This window comes from Scylla paramamosain, chromosome 41 (assembly GCF_035594125.1).
Source record: "Scylla paramamosain isolate STU-SP2022 chromosome 41, ASM3559412v1, whole genome shotgun sequence".
Classification (NCBI taxonomy): domain Eukaryota; kingdom Metazoa; phylum Arthropoda; class Malacostraca; order Decapoda; family Portunidae; genus Scylla; species Scylla paramamosain.
In genome coordinates this window covers 13,921,935-13,942,773 of record NC_087191.1, presented here as the reverse complement: position 1 = coordinate 13,942,773, position 20,839 = coordinate 13,921,935, and the positions used below count along the sequence as shown (strand labels likewise).

General features: G+C 41.0%; 1 protein-coding gene and 1 long non-coding RNA gene across 11 annotated transcripts; one reads left to right on the top strand and one right to left on the bottom strand.

Annotated features, from left to right (window-relative positions):
- Window positions 1–356: 356 nt before the first annotated feature.
- LOC135093117 (uncharacterized) lies at window positions 357–4,053 on the top strand. Its single transcript, XR_010263211.1, has 3 exons — window positions 357–957; window positions 2,049–2,160; window positions 2,627–4,053. It is a non-coding gene; the product is annotated as an uncharacterized LOC135093117 (long non-coding RNA).
- Window positions 3,002–20,231, bottom strand: LOC135093116 (uncharacterized). Of its 10 annotated transcripts, XR_010263207.1 has the most exons (20): window positions 20,093–20,231; window positions 18,936–19,037; window positions 17,779–17,875; window positions 15,327–15,609; window positions 13,921–14,791; window positions 13,400–13,627; window positions 13,006–13,043; window positions 11,288–12,690; window positions 10,109–10,318; window positions 9,708–9,788; window positions 9,391–9,514; window positions 8,704–8,836; window positions 7,264–7,475; window positions 6,673–6,753; window positions 6,356–6,479; window positions 5,476–5,915; window positions 5,084–5,216; window positions 4,652–4,752; window positions 4,316–4,428; window positions 3,002–3,249 (listed from the first exon to the last, which is right to left on the bottom strand). XR_010263207.1 is itself a non-coding variant. In XM_063992019.1 (13 exons), exons 7-9 carry the CDS (start codon window positions 6,719–6,721, stop codon window positions 5,627–5,629), a joined length of 462 nt encoding a protein of 153 aa, XP_063848089.1. In that variant the 5' UTR covers window positions 6,722–6,753; window positions 7,264–7,475; window positions 8,704–8,836; window positions 9,391–9,514; window positions 9,708–9,788; window positions 10,109–10,318; window positions 11,288–11,448; the 3' UTR covers window positions 3,002–3,249; window positions 4,316–4,428; window positions 4,652–4,752; window positions 5,084–5,216; window positions 5,476–5,626. The 10 variants fall into 10 exon arrangements, 6 of the variants coding, with proteins under 6 accessions (XP_063848089.1, XP_063848092.1, XP_063848093.1 ...); XR_010263210.1 differs by lacking the exon at window positions 13,400–13,627 and having other exon boundaries at window positions 18,930–19,037; XR_010263208.1 differs by lacking the exon at window positions 13,400–13,627 and having other exon boundaries at window positions 15,316–15,609.
- Between the last annotated feature and the right edge of the window lie 608 nt (window positions 20,232–20,839).

Below are 20,839 nucleotides of genomic sequence, written 5' to 3'. Positions count from 1 at the left end.
CCAGCCTAACAAATGCCTAGCAAAACGTTCACCTCAAAAAAAAAAAAAAAAAATCCAAAATATACAAATATCTGTTCTAAGTTATTCCTCAATTTAACTCCACACTGAGGCACCTTAACCTTAACCTTTCCACTCACCGCGGGGAAAGCGTAGCTGAAGGAAGGGAAACGAAAAAAAACGTCACATTTTCAAGCCAAGGCGTACCTTAAAGCGACTCCCTACGTGACTCCATAGTGCAAGAGACCAGTGGCTTAAATATTATAGGATTTTCTTTCTTATAATTATTTTACTGCTCATCTGTGGCCCTTTCTCGTATTTTTCCCATTATTGATTTCTCATGTTCTTATTTTGCAATGCCTTAGCTGTAAATGATGAAGCAATCCAATTATATACATGAATTTGTGTCACTTGAAGCGAACCTACATGACCCACCAAGAGACCGCGGGCTTATATATTCTAGGATTTTCTTTCTTATAATTATTTGAGCGCTCATCTCTGGTCTTTTTCGTATTTTTTCCAGCATTAATTTCTCATGTTCTTATTTTGCAATGCCTTAGCTGTTATTATATTAAAGTATTATTTATCTACATATGAGTATTACTGTAAATGTGTGCCATTCGAAAGAAGTATGTGCTCATATGTAAACAAGACCTGACAACAACAATTTAAACTCCATGGACCCAACTCCAAACACTCAGGAGGAACCAAACTGGTCAAATGATGAAACAGTGCGTTTGGTTAACATCATGGCATAAAAACAATGTATAGTAAAGGGACGGTTTCACGCTTCCCTGACCCATGCAGATAAGAAACCTGCATGGGAAGACCTTATGAACTGTAAATGCATGCCTGCAATTTACATGTGAAAAGAACTGAAGAACAAGTTGTAAACTTGTCAAGTGCTGTCCCACTCACGGAAGAAGATTGCCAATATCAACAAAGAGCAGAATCAATCAGGTAAGTTTATATTTGTTTATTTATTCTATTTGTTTATTTATTTAAGGTTAGGTTAGGTTAGGCTAAGATAGTTCAAAGTACCAAAAATAATAATTGGTAAGATTAACAAAGAAAGGTGGTGCGATATCCTAACCTACCCTAACCTAGTTTAACCTAACCTAACCTTCCCTGAGATAAATAAAATCAATAGTAGTAGTGAAAATGCCACCAGGGTCACTATGCTCCAGAATAAACGCTACTCTCTCACAACTCTCTTGTCCCCTAACAAACAAAAAGCATATAACGCACACACACACACACACACACACACACACACACACACATCTCACTAAATGAAATAGAAAAGCTTCATAAACATAATTTGACCTTCAATGACCTTTCATTCTGGGTCTGCTGAGGTCAAAACAGCAATACATCTGACTTTGAATGACCTTGCGTCCTGGGTCTTGCTGAGGTCAACATATACCAACATAAATAAATACCTCTAAATAAATCAATTTCATGCAACTTGACCTTAAATGATCTGTATTCTGGGCCATACTAAGATCATTTTGCAAGATTTCAATGAATATACCTTTTTCCTGTGTCTGTTCTCTACCTAATCATGTGTGTGTGTGTGTGTGTGTGTGTGTGTTTTCACCTGCTTGAAATCATAAACTGAGATTGCAAGGCTATACATCTATTAAGTCCATTTAAAATACCAGCTATTCTTAGTATAAATTTATGTTACAATGGTTGTTGATGTGTTTCCTACCCCCTTGCTATTTCCTCTTGTTTGCCTTGTGTCCAGAAACAGCAGGTCTTCTCTGTTCTCTTGTTGTCTATGGGTTATTCAAATTATAAACATTACTGTCTATTTTCCTTCTTCTTCCTCTCAGTTCCTTCTTGTTTCTTTCAATTCTCCTTCCTTTTTTATCTTATGTTTGTCAATATCAGCCTTTCTTGTGTTCTTATGGCCTTTTGTTCATTATTTGGGCTACAGTATTATAATAAATTAATAATTCAATAATACTACCATATATTTAGGAAGGGAGCCCTGAACTGTTCCATGCATTCAGAAACACACAGCTTAAACCGAACCACACTTTCAGAACGACTGTACGAGCTCCGCAAGACAAGCCTGGCCCAGGTGATCTGCAACGACAGTGAACGCAAGCTACGGTACGTCCAGCCCAAAGTAATGCTGGAGGCCGACTCTTTCCTGTAAGTAATAATGCCTTGTCACTGTTGCCATTGCTATTTAGTGACCCAAGGAGTGAATGAATATGAATAAGAAAACTTTTGAAGATAGGCTAGTATGTCTAACCTCACCATTCTCCCCCTCATGGACTTAACAAATTTAACCACTCACTTTCTTATGTAGGGCCTCCTGTATGGAACTCTGTGCCTCTCCAAATTCAGGATGTACCCTCTATCACCACATTTAAAACAAAATTTTAAAATCTGATCTTAGCTACCTACTAATTTGAATTATTACCTCATTCTAAAGCAATAGTGTATCCAGACTCTTCTTCTTATCATATCTACCACACTACTTTAAACCTCTGCTTTAAAAAGGCTAACTACAACAGACACATTAAACCTCACTATGTATATATCTCCTAAATGTAACTGTTAGTTATTAATAAATGTTCAAATGTTCTCTCTCTGTTTCCTTATTTTAAATCAGATGAAAAAGGAGCCACTGAGGTGCTGGTCCTTAACCACAAATAAAAATAACAAGAAGAAACATCGGCCAAGAAGAGATTACGCGTGGAAAGAGGAAGGATTGGGGCTCGGCTCACGGCAACAGCACCCGTGTGTGCGTTCTTGGGCCGTTCCGGATCTGTGGACTTCCGGCGAGCAAATCCCTTCTTTTAAAGCTGGGTGTTGACTGACCTCTGACAACCTGACTGGTGGTGAGTCCATTCCAGACTATTCCAGTCACCCACCACTCTTTCTGACAACCAATTCCTCCATACCTAACTGTCACAAGCCTCACTCCACTACCACACAGGGTCAAGCAGAGGTCACTACGAGGGTAAAGGTCAATTTTAAGGCCGTATAATTTCAAAGTATAATCACAGAGTACCACAATAAAAATACAAACACAATCTCTTCAAATCATAATGGATGAACAAACTCACACACACACACACACACACACACACACACAAGCCAGACATGAACAACACCACCACTGGTCATTGCTTGTTTGAGAGCAGAGATAAAATACTGGACAACTTCTTGACTTGGTAATGCTGTGTCCACCATCTGAGGTCCATTCCTGCAGTCACTGACAGCTGCACTCAGCTAAGTGGAGGAAAGGAAAGTCTGAGTGTGATGCAGGTGGTGGTGGTGGTGGTGGTGGTGGTGGTGGTGTGGTGTGGTGTGGTATATTGGTGTTGATAGATGAAAAGAATTAAAGTCAAAGGAAATTATCAGAAAAAATAAAAGAAGAGAATGTGGAAGATCTGAGAGACACAACAAGCACAACAGACCATTCAGGGCAAGACAGAACAAAAGGTGTTTTACTGACTATACAACAAGCATGACAGACACAGGACAATGGAGGACAGGCAAGTCTACCCCTTGAAGCACAGCAACGCAGAACAAGGAAAAAAAAGCACAACAGCTTCTCAGTCAGGACAAAACAGAAGAACAGCACACCATTTCTTCCTCTGTGCCAGAAAACATTGTAAAGCAGCCACGTTTCAGACCAGGCCAGGCACAGATGTACTGAACCAATAGCAAACCACAGACACACACAAGCCAACTAACACACAAACACACAAACATATATTATTTAGAGCCATGCACATAAACAAACACAAATATTAAGTTATGTTGCTTGAATTTTTTTTTTTTTAGGCATGCAATAAAATTATTAAAGATGCTGTTTGCAAAATACTAAGCACAATGTAACTATACACAAAAATTTATGATGCATTGGTTAAGACCTGTAGTGTGTGTGTGTGTGTGTGTGTGTGTGTGTGTGTGTGTGTGTGTGTGTGTGTGTGTGTGTGTGTGTGTGTGTGTTTGTAATTACTTTGAATATAACTTTATGTCAAACTTCATTGAATTCACCAAATAAATAAATATTCATAAAATATCAAACTTCCTTTTAACTCCAATAAAAATCCCAATATTAACAAGAAAATCAGGTTAGACTTTCTGGTACATTCTGAAACAAGTCTGGCCACACCTCCACTACTTCCCAAAGTCTCTAGTTGAAGAGACACAGGTTTTCAAGAGAGTTTTTTTATGGTTCTTCTGACAGATACACAACATTTCTACAGTATCAACAGGAGAAACTCTCTGTGGCCTCGGAAGACAGTGACTGAGAGCACAGCAACCCTCAACATATATACGTACTCACCGGTCAACTATGAAGGCCACCGGGGTACACAACAGGGCCGTAATGTGCAACTAGCGAGGGGCATCTCCAATGGTGGTGGTGGTGGTGGTGGTGGTGGTCACATATCCTGGTATCTGTATAGAAAGAAAGAGATTAGATTCACTGGCTTGAATTATGGAATAGTGAAAGACTATAAATAAATAAATATAATCCTTTGCTTTGTTGGGTAGCAAGCTGTTTTATAAAAGCAAGTTTCTCATTAGCTTTGACTTTTGTTGAACATGCATGCAAGGTAACAAGGCCTGTGGATTTCAAGGTAATGGAACACCTCACAACAACACTAGAACAATGCCTCACCTATCCACCTGCAGCCACATCACAGTGTCTCCTTCTTGACTTGGTAATGCTGTATCCACCATCTGAGGTCCATTCCTGCAGTCACCGACAGCTGCACTCAGCTAAGTGGAGGAAAGGAAAGTCTGAGTGTGACAGATAAATAAGCAGAGCCTGCAAAACTATCACTAATATTATGAAAAAACCCTTGAACACCCTAACAATTAAAAAATATATTAAAATACCAGAAATGAGGCAATTAGGCATTCAACAAACAAATTCTTCTATCTGTCTATGTCTAAACTTTGTAAAAATAAAAAAAAATGACTTTAAATGTGTGGGGCCAGCTGTAGTAGTAGTAGTAGTAGTAGTAGTAGTAGTAGTAGTAGTAGTAGTAGTAGCCTTTCCACTAGGGGTTGAGAGAGCTATTAAGTGAAAGATAGGTGTCTGACTTACCTGATGTCACCTGGAGAGCTGTGAAGGACAGGAGCACAGGAGATCAGGTGTTCACAAGGCAGGTCAACACCACCAGTGTGAGGGGAAGTGTTTGGTGAGCCATACTGATGCTGCATTTGATTCCTGTGATGACCTGGGGGTGGGAAGCAGGTGGGAGGGGTGAGTGAGTGAGTGAAATCTGTCACTGTATACACACTGGGTATACAGTGAAGGTAGGACTCACTCATTGATGAATAACTGTGTGACTGAGTGACTGACTGACTGAATGACTGAGTGACATATCATATCCAAGATTGAAATTGTTATTGTCACACATAAAGGGAAGATTGAAGTTTAAAGATGCAAAGTAATTGTATTTAACATTGGCTGAAATACAGTTGTGTTGATCATACTGTATGCTGTTGCTTCCAGGAGGATGTAGGACAGCTGCTTCAAAGGTGCTGGTGGAGCAGTTCAGCATGGACGAGGTGACTGGCAAAGGTAAACGTCAGCTGTTGCAGGAGCATCACTTTTCTGTGTGGCTGGTGTTGATGCTGAATGAGGTCAGGATGCAGGTGGGAGCTGTGTTGGGGACGTGGCCTGCTGGCTGGCACCCCTCATGCCTGTGGGTGTGTGCGACAGTGGGGTGAGGCCGTGCCCTAACAACCTGGCCTCCTTCCTGCCGAACAACACCCGGTGCTCCCAAGACCTGACGGGAGATGTGCTGGCAACAGAAATGTAAGTGAAGATCTGTGCTGGGAAAACTTCTTGCAGCTTCACTTCAGACCACTGGTATCTCAGAAGAAGCTGCACTCTGTGTTGTGTCTGATGAGGCTTTACCTGTGAATGGAACCTTACAGCAAAGTATTGGTGAGTCAGATGCAGCTATACCTGTCAGTGGAACATCTCAACACACCACTGATAAGTCTGGTGAGGAAGTTATACCTGTCACTGGAACTTCAGAACTGCTCAAAATACTGAAGAACTGAAATCTGTCATTGGAATATCATAGTGGAATAATACATTAGTGGAGAAAAATAGTGGATTCAGCAGGAGCAATAATATAAATAGACCAGACCAGCAGGAATAATATAAATATAGACATTATACCAGACAAATAGACAGTAGAAAGCCAGACCAGCAGAAGGAATAATCTATCTCTGTTCCTCTTGCACACACAGACTAACACTTTCATCCTTTCTACTTTATAATCACACAATCTCAATCTCTCTCTCTCTCTCTCTCTCTCTCTCTCAATATCACCCTGTCATGCCTCTCCCCTCTCTGCCTTACCTGTGATCCTTCTGGTGACTGTGTGGGCAGGCAGCCTGCCTGGCGCTGCCCTTGGCAAACCAGCTGTTTTCCAGCACCACCACCATCTCACTGATGTGTACCAGCTGGTCGGGCACCATCACACCTGGAAGCAAGTCAGCGAGTCAGTAGGTAAGTGTTTCTGTACACAAAGCTGTCAGGTAGATAGACTTAATGAGTTGAGAGGTAATAAATAAATAAATAAATAAATAAATAAATAAACAAACAAAAGGATAAAACCATAAATTAGGGCAGCGTTCCGATGTGTGACAAGGGCACCGGCAGTATGTGGTAATTACCTGCGGGTCGATGGCAGCCTGCAGTCATCACCGCTAATCCTTCCTGCATTTCTGAGGCTTGGCCGACTCAAATTCCACCTTCTGAAATGATTGGGTTAGGTTACCTTAGGCTGTGTCTGTAGTAAGGGACCACACCTGTACATGAGGTCTGATCACTGCCAGATATAACTAATATTTCTTCTACACTTTCATGAACAGCAGTGAAAGAGAAAACATTAAGAGGAGGAGGAGGAGGAGGAGGAGGAGGAGGAGGAGGAGGAGGAGGAGGAGGAGGAATAAGACATACAAGGAAACAGGAATAATAGAAGGAAGACGAGGAGGAGGAGGAGGAGGAGGAATAAGACATACAAGGAAACAGGAATAATAGAAGGAAGACGAGGAGGAGGAAGAGGAGGAGGAGGAGGAGGAGGAGGAGGAAGAGCTGCTCATAGGACTGTGTAGATACAAATGAAAGGAAGAATAAGGCTGTGGCTGTGGATGACTTCATTTAGTTTGGCAAGCTAGATTAAGACAAGCAGTGTGGAGGATACAAAACACACACACACTCACACACACACACACACACACACACATGCACACACACACCCTAACCTGTATATACAAAGACAGTGGGCAGGCTTCACACACTGCCAGTAACAATCATCTCTGTCTCTCTCTCTCCTGGAAGTTAAATTTATCAAAAAACTCAAAGAAATCTTGGTAGAGACTTCAGTGAATCTGTGCTCCTGATGGTGGTGGTGGTGGTGGCAGTGGTGATGGTGGTGGTACTTGGAACACTGGCTCTCTTGTCCCCTCATCCACATCTGAGAGAGAGAGAGAGAGAGATGGTTAGGTTAGGTAGTACTTAGTTACATAGATTGAGACAGAGAGATAGATAAATGGTTAAACAGAAAGTTAAATAGACTGAGAGATAGATGGTTAGATTAGGTAAACAGATAGACATTGAGACAAGCAGAGATAGGCCTAGTTAGGTTAGGTCCAGCAGATACTTAGATAAATGGGTAAACTGAGAGATTAATAGATAAAATAACAGACAGATAAATAAGCAGAGCCTGCAAAACTATCACTAATATTATGAAAAAAACCCTTGAACACCCTAAGGCCGGGCGCACATTGAGACGCAGGCAACACAGGCGACACAGCACAGAGCAGGGCAGAAAACTGCATCTCACCGGTTTAAACCTAAGCACGCATATTGACACGCAGGACAGCACAGCACAGATGCAGACCTGTGCCGGCCAGCGCCACGCAGTCGTTCCAACGCAGTTTCCTGTGCCACGTGCGGCGCAGCTCGATAGCAACTTGCTCTTCAGTACTCACAATGTCGTCCACAGAGCAACTCATAGAGGCTGTTCGCCATCAAAGAGTGCTGTATGACACTAGTCATCCTCATTATATGAGAGGAACTTATAAGAACGAGTTATGGGCAAATTCTCCATGTGTTTTCCTCTTCTCCAAGTATTCACTCCTCCACACTGACCTCTTTGCTCTACAAATGTCATATAATAACGTTACTTTCTCCAACTCGTTTTCTGAGTCGGAATCGGAACTAAGGTTTCCAAAGTAATTTTTGGCAACAGCCATGATCAACACTACCGCACAGGACGACAGCCTGCTTCTCAATGTGCGCACCACGCCTGTGCTGCGCTGTGCTGCCCTGCCCTGCCCTGCCCTGCGTCTGCCCTGCTCTGTGCTGCCCTGCGTCTCAATGTGCGCCTTGCCTAACAATTAAAAAATCATTAAAATACCAGAAATGAGGCAATTAGGCATTCAACAAACAAATTCTTCTATCTGTCTATGTCTAAACTTTGTAAAAATCCATAAAAAATGACTTAAATATGTATGTGGGCAGCTGTGGTGTGTCCTTGGCCCCCTGTAGTGTACTCCTTTTGCCTTTTATTATTATTATTATTATTAGTAGTAGTAGTAGTAGTAGTAGTAGTAGTAGTAGTAGTAGTAGTAGTAGTAGCAGCAGCCTTTCCACTAGGGATTGAGAGAGCTATTCAGGTGAAAGATAGGTGTCTGACTTACCTGATGTCACCTGGAGAGCTGTGAAGGACAGGAGCACAGGAGATCAGGTGTTCACAAGGCAGGTCAACACCACCAGTGTGAGGGGAAGTGTTTGGTGAGCCATACTGATGCTGCATTTGATTCCTGTGATGACCTGGGGGTGGGAAGCAGGTGGGAGGGGTGAGTGAGTGAGTGAAATCTGTCACTGTATACACACTGGGTATACAGTGAAGGTAGGACTCACTCATTGATGAATAACTGTGTGACTGAGTGACTGACTGACTGAATGACTGAGTGACATATCATATCCAAGATTGAAACTGTTATTGTCACACATAAAGGGAAGATTGAAGTTTAAACATGCAAAGTAACTGTATTTAACATTGGCTGACATAGTGGAATAATACATTAGTGGAGAAAAATAGTGGATTCAGCAGGAGGAATAATATAAATAGACCAGACCAGCAGGAATATAAAATAATATAGACAGTTGACCAGACAAATAGACAGTAGAAAGCCAGACCAGCAGGAGGAATAATCTATCTCTGTTCCTCTTGCACACACAGACTAACACCTTCATCCTTTCTACTTTATAATCACACAATCTCAATCTCTCTCTCTCTCTCTCTCTCTCTCTCTCTCTCTCTCTCTCTCTCTCTCTCTCTCTCTCAATATCACCCTGTCATGCCTCTCCCCTCTCTGCCTTACCTGTGATCCTTCTGGTGACTGTGTGGGCGGGCGGCCTGCCTGACGCTGCACTTGGCAAACCAGCTGTTTTCCAGCACCACCACCATCTCACTGATGTGTACCAGCTGGTCGGGCACCATCACACCTGGAAGCAAGTCAGCGAGTCAGTAGGTAAGTGTTTCTGTACACAAAGCTGTCAGGTAGATAGACTTAATGAGTTGAGAGGTAATAAATAAATAAATAAATAAATAAATAAACAAACAAACAAAAGGATAAAACCATAAATTAGGGCAGCGTTCCGATGTGTGACAAGGGCACCGGCAGTATGTGGTAATTACCTGCGGGTCGATGGCAGCCTGCAGTCATCACCGCTAATCCTTCCTGCATTTCTGAGGCTTGGCCGACTCAAATTCCACCTTCTGAAATGATTGGGTTAGGTTACCTTAGGCTGTGTCTGTAGTAAGGGACCACACCTGTACATGAGGTCTGATCACTGCCAGATATAACTAATATTTCTTCTACACTTTCATGAACAGCAGTGAAAGAGAAAACATTAAGAGGAGGAGGAGGAGGAGGAGGAGGAGGAGGAGGAAGAGGAGCTGCTCATAGGACTGTGTAGATACAAATGAAAGGAAGAATAAGGCTGTGGCTGTGGATGACTTCATTTAGTTTGGCAAGCTAGATTAAGACAAGCAGTGTGGAGGATACAAAACGCTCACACACACACACACACCCTAACCTGTATATACAAAGACAGTGGGCAGGCTTCACACACTGCCTTTAACAATCAGCATCTCTCTCTCTCCTGGAAGTTAAATTTATCAAAAAACTCAAAGAAATCTTGGTAGAGACTTCAGTGAATCTGTGCTCCTGATGGTGGTGGTGGTGGTGGCAGTGGTGATGGTGGTGGTACTTGGAACACTGGCTCTCTTGTCCCCTCATCCACATTCTGAGAGAGAGAGATAGAGATGGTTAGATTAGGTAGGTACTTAGTTACATAGATTGAGATAGAGACATAGATAAATGGTTAAACAGAAAGTTAAATAGACTGAGAGATAGATGGTTAGATTAGGTAAATAGATCGACATTGAGAGAGAAACAGATAGGCCTAGTTAAGTTAGGTCCAGGAGATACTTAGATAAATGGGTACACTGAGAGATTAATAGATAAAAAATCAGACATAAATAAGCAAAGCCTACAAAACTATCACTAATATTATGAAAAAACACCTTGAAAACCCTAACAATTAAAAAATATATTAAAATACCAGAAATGAAGCAATTAGGCATTCAACAAACAAATTCTTTTATCTGTCTATGTCTAAACTTTGTAAAAATTTAAAAAAATGGCTTTAAATGTGTGTGGCCAGCTGTAGTAGTCGTAGTAGTAGTAGTAGTAGTAGTAAGTAAGAAGGAATTAGTAAGTAAGGAGGAATTAGTTGTCAAAGAGAGTGGTGGGTGACTGGAATAGTCTGGAATGGACTCACCACCATTCAGGCCTCCATAAGTACTGTTCACCTTTGGGAGGAAAATTATTATTTTTTTTTTCTAATGCAATCCAATATTTACACCAATGTCTCTTTACTTCTTCCTGTGACTTAAACTCCTACAGTAGAAAGGTTTCAAAACAGTAAGTAATGTTAATAACAATTTATTTACCAAAAACTTGTACACTAAAGTCTTGGTTAAAACAAATAAACAAAAAATACTAATAAAATTGTGCTTTATGTTAATTCATGTTAACTTTATGTTAATTCAATAATACACCATCTACAATTTAAAGTACACTAATAACACACACACACACACACACACACAATAACGATTACAATGCAAGAACAATGATGAATTCCAATAAGCCTATCACATGTACTGGGTCAAGGCTGGCCAGACAACCTCATGTCACCTCAAACACTTACATAATGAAACAGAACCCCCCACTCCCTCTCTCTCTCACACCAGCCAGGCTTATCTGTCTGAGAGAAATGTGTCAGTATGCATGTCGGTATATAAAGGGTTCAAATATTAGCAAATTATATATCACCCACATCCTACCCCAACCCGCCCCCCCTATTGTGGTCATCCATACAGCTTCCTCACCCGCCCCTTCACCCCCTACTTCTACCAGCACTCCTAATCTTGCTTACCCACCCCCCCTTCTGCTCCCCCACCTCATAAATATTCCTATATTTTTATTTATATATTTATTTACTTTCAAATTTTCTTATTATTACTTTTACCTATTTTCTCATTTATTTATTTATTTATTTTCTCATTTATTTATTTATTTAACTAATTAGTTAACCTAAAAGAAGAAAATTGCGCACACACACACACACACACACACACACACACACACAATCCAGCCAGTATCTTACCAAAATACTGGCCAGACACGTACATACATACATACATACATACACACACACACACACGCATGGACACACAATCCAGCCAGCATCTTACCAAATACTGGCCAGACACGTACATACATACATACATACATACACACACACGCACACACACGCATGGACACACAATCCAGCCAGCATCTTACCAAATACTGGCCAGACACGTACATACATCCATACATAAACCCAGACCTCTTACCAAAAGATCTGGGTAAAAAAAAATATATATATATATATCTATAAACACTATATACCCCCGAACCAAAAAAAAAAACAAAAAAATATCATTCATAACGTGCCACCACCACCACCACCACTACCACCAGCACCACCACCACTACGGAAATAAGAAGATACTTGTATGCAACAGTGCAGCATGCCACACAAGCTCTGATTATATGGAATGAAGCACTCCATATAATCTGAGCTAACCATTCACACTCCCTATCATCCTAATCCTATCAGTAGCTCTCTGTCTCTCTCTATGCCTTACTTAACCCTTTCATAAATAACATCAACTTACCACTCTTCTATTAACCTACCACTCTTCTATTAACCTAAGTCAAATATTCTAAGATTCTGGCCTAATACCTACACACACACACACACACATATAAAATACACTCACACACACACACACGCACACACAAACAACAAAAAAAACAGACAGACACACACACACACACACATATATAAAAAAAAATACACACACACACAAACAAAAAAAAAAAAACAGACAGACAGACAGACACACACACACCCTACATAGGTACCCTCAGATTCCCCCACCCACCCGCCAACCATCCACCTCCCATCAAGCAATATATATATACAAAATCAATGCAATAAATACGCAATACTCCCCTTGTTTGGGTGAAAGTCTGCAACACTGCAACACGAACACTGCAACACTGGAACACAAAATTTGCAATTACTAAGTCACTTCTGAGAGGAAAAAAAATAAAATAAAAAAAAAGGTTATTTTGACTGAATTGAGATGATAGTCACTCAGAAAAGGTTGAGGAAAGCATAACTTATGGAGGAATAACGTGGAAGGAAGATATGGAGGAAAGGGAGGACAACATTAAATTCACATGGAAATTTGTGTCATCTGAAGGTGTTGTCATTGTACATACAAGTAATAAATAAAATTATATATACATATATATAACAATTATATCCATCCATCAGTTTATAGTGACAAGACACAACAAGACTACACTTACGTTGAGTGAGCCCCGTCTGACTATTCAAGGTGACCTAGCTGTTATGGGGGGGGAGAGAGAGAGAGAGAGAGAGAGAGAGAGAGAGAGAGAGAGAGAGAGAGAGAGAGGGGAAAAAGATCCATTAGTTCACAATCAATAAATTATTTCACTCACTCTCCTACAAACTGTGAAGGAGAGAGTGAATGATTCTACAAGACTACTCTCCCTTAACACACAAATTAATGAATCAATGAATGAATGGGCAAAAATACCAAATTTACTACTTATTCAAATTAATTTCTGACCTAAAGAAATTAACTAAATCTTGGAGTAAGTGACAATTTTCTCTCTCAGGTCAGAATGTTGACTTAACCAAACATTTCAATACTCTCACTCAAAAGGCACACACACACACACAAAAATTAAGAGGCTGGGAGAGGCTGGGATAGTCTGGGGGGGGTTAATAGGATGGTCTGGGAGAGGCTGGGATGGTCTGGGAGAGGATGGGATGATCTGGGAGAGGCTGGGATGCACTGGGAGAGGCTGGGATGGATTGGGAGAGACTGGGATGATCTGGGAGAGGCTGGGATGCACTGGGAGAGGCTGGGATGGATTGGGAGAGGCTGGGATGCACTGGGAGAGGCTGGGATGGATTGGGAGAGACTGGGATAGACTGGGAGAGGCTGAGATACACATGGGAGAAGCAGAAATTGACAGGCAGAGATGAGACAGGGGGAAGGTTAGACTAGAACAGAAAATAAAGCTATATTTATTTTGACTTAGAATTAATCTTTCCACACATTTACCTATGAAACTGATAGCAAGCACACACACACACACACACACACACAGGTTAAAATAAAATAAATAAATTCTGAAAAAAAAACATCAATATAACAGGTAATTTAACAGGCAGGAAATGCAGAGGAGACTCACCACACTGGCAGTGGATGCTTGAGAAACACCTGAGAGTCTCGGGGCATCTCCCACGGACAGCTTGACGAGAAGGGACAGGTTATGTTAATTTTGTTAGTAAGGAAAAGAGACCCCCACACTAAATAACCTAACTGAACCTATTATCAGAATAAGGCAAGACACAAGAGGTTTTGGTTGGGCTGACTCGCAGACATACGCACCTCTGAAAAAGAGCAGAGAAAGACCTCATTAGTTTGGCTCAAAATTTTTATTTTATTTATCTATTTTTACTTTTCATTTATCAAGCAGTATATGTCAAGATTTTGGTTGTCACAGTACATCAGGTCTGGCCAGCCCATACATGTGCTATACAATCAATAATATACTTTACACAACAATACAACACACACACACACACACACACACACACACACACAGTATTCACAAGTATAACAGAATACACAGATCATTAATTGGCAGACAGGCAGGCAGACAGACAGACAGACAGACAGACAGACAGACAGACAGGCAGGCAGGCAGGCAGGCAGGCAGACAGGCAGGCAGGCAGGCAGGCAGACAGGGAGGCAGGCAAGCAGACAGACAGACAGACAGACAGACAGGCAGACAGACAGGCAGGCAGGCAGGCAGGCAGGCAGGCAGGCAGGCAGACAGACAGACAGACAGACAGACAGACAGGCAGACAGGCAGACAGGGGCAAACAGCTTGAGGCAAATCTTCATGACAGTGTTGCGTCTGGACTGGCAGTGGGGTTGAGTGGATGACCTCTCTTGGTGACCTTTATGACTCAACACGCGACTCTTGACCTCCAGTATGCCAGCACTTCTTCCACACCTGTCTGTCTGTCTATGTGGCATCATCCTACTTCTTAAATCTGAAAGAAATATTTAATGTAAGTCATCTAATGTTTTTTTTTTTTTTTTGTTTTTAGAGTTTTTTTTTCCTGACTACATATTCTGGTACAGACTGACTACATATCCTGGTACAGACTGACTACATATTAGGTTAGGTTAAGTTAGGTACAGACTGGATTGCAAAGTTATAGCAGTGGTGATGCAACAGATTATTAGTAGCAGATTTTAGGATGAAAAGTGGAAGGAAGAGAAAGAATGAAGAATGAAAAGATTAGATTAGATTAATAGTAGCAGATTTTAGGATGAAAAGTGGAAGGAAGAGAAAGAATGAAGAATGAAAAGATTAGATTAGATTAATAGTAGCAGATTTTAGGATGAAAAGTGAAAGGAAGAGAGAATGAAGAATGAAAGATTAGATTAGATTATCAGTAGCAGATTTTAAGATGAAAAGTGGAAGGAAGAGAAAGAATGAAGAATGAAAGATTAAATTAGATTATCAGTAGCAGATTTTAGGATGAAAAGTGAAAGGAAGAGAAACACACACACAATATTCACAAGTATAACAGACTACACAGATCATTAATTGGCCGGCAGGGAGGCAGGCAGGCAGGCAGGCAGGCAGACAGACAGACAGACAGACAGACAGACAGGCAGACAGAGGCAAACAGCTTGAGGCAAATCTTCATGACAGTGTTGCGTCTGGACTGGCAGTGGGGTTGAGTGGATGACCTCTCTTGGTGACCTTTATGACTCAACACGTGACTCTTGACCTCCAGTATGCCAGCACTTCTTCCACACCTGTCTGTCTGTCTATGTGGCATCATCCTACTTCTTAAATCTGAAAGAAATATTTAATGTAAGTCATCTAATGTTTTTTTTTTTTTTTGTTTTTAGAGTTTTTTTTTCCTGACTACATATTCTGGTACAGACTGACTACATATTAGGTTAGGTTAGGTTAAGTTAGGTACAGACTGGATTGCAAAGTTATAGCAGTGGTGATGCAACAGATTATTAGTAGCAGATTTTAGGATGAAAAGTGGAAGGAAGAGAAAGAATGAAGAATGAAAGATTAAATTAGATTATCAGTAGCAGAGTTTAGGATGAAAAGTGGAAGGAAGAGAAAGGAAAAAAGAATGAAAAGATTAAAGTCTGGGAGATGAAAAGTGAAAAGAAAAATGAATTTAGAAGCAAAGTTGAAGAAACATTCAGGGAAAGACATACTAGTAACAAAAGCACCTTACCAGAAACACCAGAGTTGTGGGAAGATATCAAAGACATTGGTAACAAAAGCACCTTACCAGAAACACCAGAGTTGTGGGAAGATATCAGAGACATTAGTAACAAAAGCACCTTACCAGAAACAGCAGAGTTGTGGGAAGATATAAAAGACATTAGTAACAAAAGCACCTTACTAGAAACACCAGAGTTGTGGGAAGATACAAAAGACATTGGTAACAAAAGCACCTTACTAGAAACAGCAGAGTTGCGGAAAGATATCAAAGACACTGGTAACAAAAGCACCTTACCAGAAACAGCAGAGTTGTGGGAAGATATAAAAGACATTGGTAACAAAAGCACCTTACCAGAAACACCAGAGTTGTGGGAAGATATCAAAGACTGGTAACAAAAGCACCTTACCAGAAACAGCAGAGTTGTGGGAAGATACAAAAGACATATTAGTAACAAAAGCAACAGATTTGTAGTAAGACGAGTTGGAAACCGAAAGAGAAAGATACATGGTGTACAGGAGAGATATTTGTTATAGAAAAGCAACCTGGAGAGAGAGACAATGAATGCAAACACACAAAAGACAGATTTAATGATAAGCAACAGAGAAGATAATAGAAAATACATGTAACATCAGAGGATGGCATAAGATTGAAGCACAGAGTTAAAATACCTAGGATCAGTAACTGCAGAAGGAGGAGGAACAGAAAAGAAGCTGAAAAGATATACAGAATTAACCTTAGATAAAAAAAAACACCATTAAAGCTGGAAAGATTTACACAATTAACCTTAGATAAAAAAAAAACACCATTAAAGCTGGAAAGATTTACACAATTAACCTTAGATAAAAAAAAAAACACCATTAAAGCTGGGAAGATATACACAATAAAACCTTATACACAATTGAGTTCAGACCAGTACTTCTATATGGTGCAGAGACATGGTTTTTAAGGAAGAAAGAGGAAGGCATTCTGGAGAGCACAGAGATGAGGATGGTGAGATGTGTAGAGCTGGCACTTCACTGTTAGAAAGGAGACAGTGAAGATAAAAGAATAATGTGAGGAATACTCGTATTAATATCAAGGCAAGAAAACCACAACTAACATATTTTGAACACAAGGAAAGAAGAGGATGCAGTAAGAAAGGCAATGATGATGAAGTTAAGCGGGAGAAGGAGCGCTGGGAGACATAATAAGATGAAGAGGCGTGATAAGGAAGTGATATGAAGAGAAGAGGATGCAGTGAGAAAGGCAATGATGAAGTTTAGCGGAAGAAGAAGCGCTGGGAGACATAATAAGATGAAGAGGCGTGATAAGGAAGTGATATGAACAAGCTGGGAGTGCAAGATGATGATGCAATTATTTAAACCAGATGATGAACGTTAATTCCAGCGGCTGACTCTGCAATACACCGGGGTTAAGTCGTATGAAGAAATAGCATCTCTAGGCGTGTGTATGGAGTCTTGGGTACACACAGGTGATGAAAGGGTTGACGGAAAACTTATGGGTGACCTCTGAGGCCGTGAGTCTTGAGGGTGTCAAGTGTGTGACCCCCTCGCTCTCCTGGAACGTCACTACACAGGCAAGATCCTTCCAAGATGTTAGGTTAACCCTTGCGTAGATATAGGTGCCTGGCAGAAGGGATGACATGGGAGCCAGTATGTGTGGCACTATGTGTGGCACTATGGCACCGAAAGACAGAGGAGAATATTCAGACAACGACTTGAACAGACCGATCACGTGTAGGTAAGATATTATACACGGATAGCCGTTTTTCTTACCTTCCTGTGTGTGTTCACGATATCTCCATTGACACAGCCGTGCTCAGAACTCCCGACACAAGCGCCGACACTCGCTACACTTGTCTTCAACAGTTAACTGAAAATAAATCACTTCTTATAGGCAAGTTTCGATACACAGATTAGCGCAGCCCCCCCGTACCGAGGTCTTGCGGTTACTGACGCGGGAAGATGATGGCTGCCTGTTGCCGGCGTAAGCAGGCCAACATGTCGTACAGTATTAATTCTTTATATAAAGTAAATAAATGAATAAATAATATAGTTCCTTATATGAAAAATATCAACATTGCAACTGCAAACTGTTGTTATATTTCAAAACTGATTCCAATATTGACTTTGTATATTAACTAGAAGGAAAAACTCGTAACATTTACGCAAGATACGCACAAATAGAATGTCAGTTATTATAACAAAATTTATAATTACTACATACAAACGACAATTTCTGGAGTCTGACTGATTTCATTCTATACATACTAAGAACCTGCTCTAGTCTCAGGCAACACACATATAGCAGTATTTTTATTGCTAGGATATCAATACTAGAAGATATATTTCTGGCGATTATATGCATTTTAAAAACGTACCCTCCCCCCCGCTTTTCTCCTCCCCGTTACCTCCCACTCCTTTCATTCATCGCGGCCTTTAAACTGCCCGGCCACTACAACCACAGGGACCCACCCCACCCCTACCTTGCCTTGCGATTAAATTAGCTGATATTTCCTCCGTGCCTCAAGGAACATTGACAAAACAAGGATAAATTATCGTGTTTTGATAGTTTCTAGATATGTGGCATGTTTGAATCACCAAATAATCGCGAAAACACATGAAATATCGCAAAAAACTTCGCTCAGGATGCTTGCAACTGCTTCATCCTGAGTAAATAAGCAAGATACACTGAAAATTTGTGATTGCCACCTGAATCACCACCACCACCACAATCACAGGCCTGCAGTAGGGTTACACTCACCACCGCCACACACGTCATCACAACTGGAGAACCGCGAACACCACCACCTCACCACCGCCACCGTAACACGCTTATACACCACTAACAGGCTATGACACGTGTACAAATTATCCCAGTCGTTAAATAAGACTCACCACCACCGCCAACACCTTCACATAACTACCCTTGCCTGTTAAAGCCACCCAGGACACCCAAGTCGTCACCGCCGCTGCCGTCGTCACCGCCGCTGCCGCCGTCACCGCCGCTGCCGCCGCCACCACCACGCCATACCCTGGAGAGAACACGTAAATTTGCTTACACCACATGCTATAATCATATTACATTATCAACACCAATACAAAGAATATATATCCTAATCTAACACCACACATCATCACTACACAAATTACTCACATCACCGATTCACTATTCAATATTACACCCTCATTCAGTTACCTATACAAATCATTCATTATCACCCATCCTTATTCATTGGTACTCATTCACTCGTATCTAAATCACTCATTATTCACTGCTGTTCGTATCTTTCCCCTTCATATCACTTATTCACTGTTGATTTCACCATTACAAGCTCATTATTCAGTTACCTATACAAATTATTCATTATTACCCACCCCTTATTCATTGGTACTCACTCGTATCTAAATCACTCATTATTCACTGCTGTTCGTATCTCTCCCCTTCATATGACTTATTCACTGTGATTTCACCATTACAAGCTCATTATTCAGTTACCTATACAAATCATTCATTATCACCCAGCCTTATTCATTGGTACTCATTCACTCGTATCTAAATCACTCATTATTCACTGCTGTTCGTATCTTTCCCCTTCATATCCCTTATTCACTGTTGATTTCACCATTACAAGCTCATTATTCAGTTACCTATACAAATCATTCATTATCACCCAGCCTTATTCATTGGTACTCATTCACTCGTATCTAAATCATCCATTATTCACTGCTGTTCGTATCTTTCCCCTTCATATCACTTATTCACTGTTGATTTCACCATTACAAGCTCATTATTCAGTTACCTATACAAATCATTAATTATTACCCAGCCTTATTCATTGGTACTCACTCACTCGTATCTAAATCACTCATTATTCACTGCTGTTCGTATCTTTCCCCTTCATATGACTTATTCACTGTTGATTTCACCATTACAAGCTCATTATTCAATTACCTATACAAATCATTCATTATCACCCAGCCTTATTCATTCACTCGTATCTAAATCAATGGCTTTCCACATCAAATACTCCCAGTCGTATTATTCATCCCTACCACGCCAAGAAAATACACACAACAGCATACTCACCTTCACTACGTCCCGGCTCACCCACCTCGGTCACGTCTGCAGTAAGAGTGGACTCGCGCGTGGCCACCCGCCCGGCACCTCAACTCGCCCCAATGCCCTCAGACAAGATGGAGGAGGAGGAGGAGGAGGAAAAATGGCGTACTTCACTTTAAAATCAAATATGAACTGACAATAATGAAAATAGAGGAAATTATGATGATGATGAGGAGGAGGAAGAGGAGGAAGAGAAGGAAGAAGGAAGAGAAGGAAGAAGATAGAGAAATAATACATTGAGTCCATTACTTTATAATGAAACAAGCAGCAGATACACAGTCGTTACACTAACTGCGCATATTAACATACATTATAAAAATTGAATAATAAAAGTAACGTACGATATTCTTTTCACATGTACGAAGTCAACCAGTGGTGCACGATACGGTAACCTCAGCCTTGCATTACAAACATGATGGGAAAGATATATATATGAATAATGTGTAAATAATGTGTGTGACTGGGGGTGGGCGTGAGCCGGCGGACGTACGATGAGAGGGCGTGTGTGTGGGTGTGGGCGTGGGTGTGGACATATATGGGCGTGCGTGATGTGGGTGTGCGTAGGTGTAGAGGTATGCATGGGCGTACGTGACATACAGCATTATTAAGGGCGTGTGTGTGCGTGTGTGTGTGTGATTCCCACCTCAGTAAACGCATCCCAGATCAGTCACTTAGACAAACAAGCTTTCTCTCTCCTGACAAGCTTGTTAACGT

Bases quoted from the DNA above. Each gene is read 5' to 3' on its own strand.
- LOC135093116 (XM_063992019.1), bottom strand. From the start codon at position 6,721: ATGCAGGAAGGATTAGCGGTGATGACTGCAGGCTGCCATCGACCCGCA. The intron at 6,480-6,672 runs GTAATTACCACA...ACTTGCTTCCAG, and splicing joins AGGCTGCCATCGACCCGCAG to GTGTGATGGTGCCCGACCAG. The intron at 5,916-6,355 runs GTAAGGCAGAGA...CTTTGCTGTAAG, and splicing joins AGTCACCAGAAGGATCACAG to GTTCCATTCACAGGTAAAGC.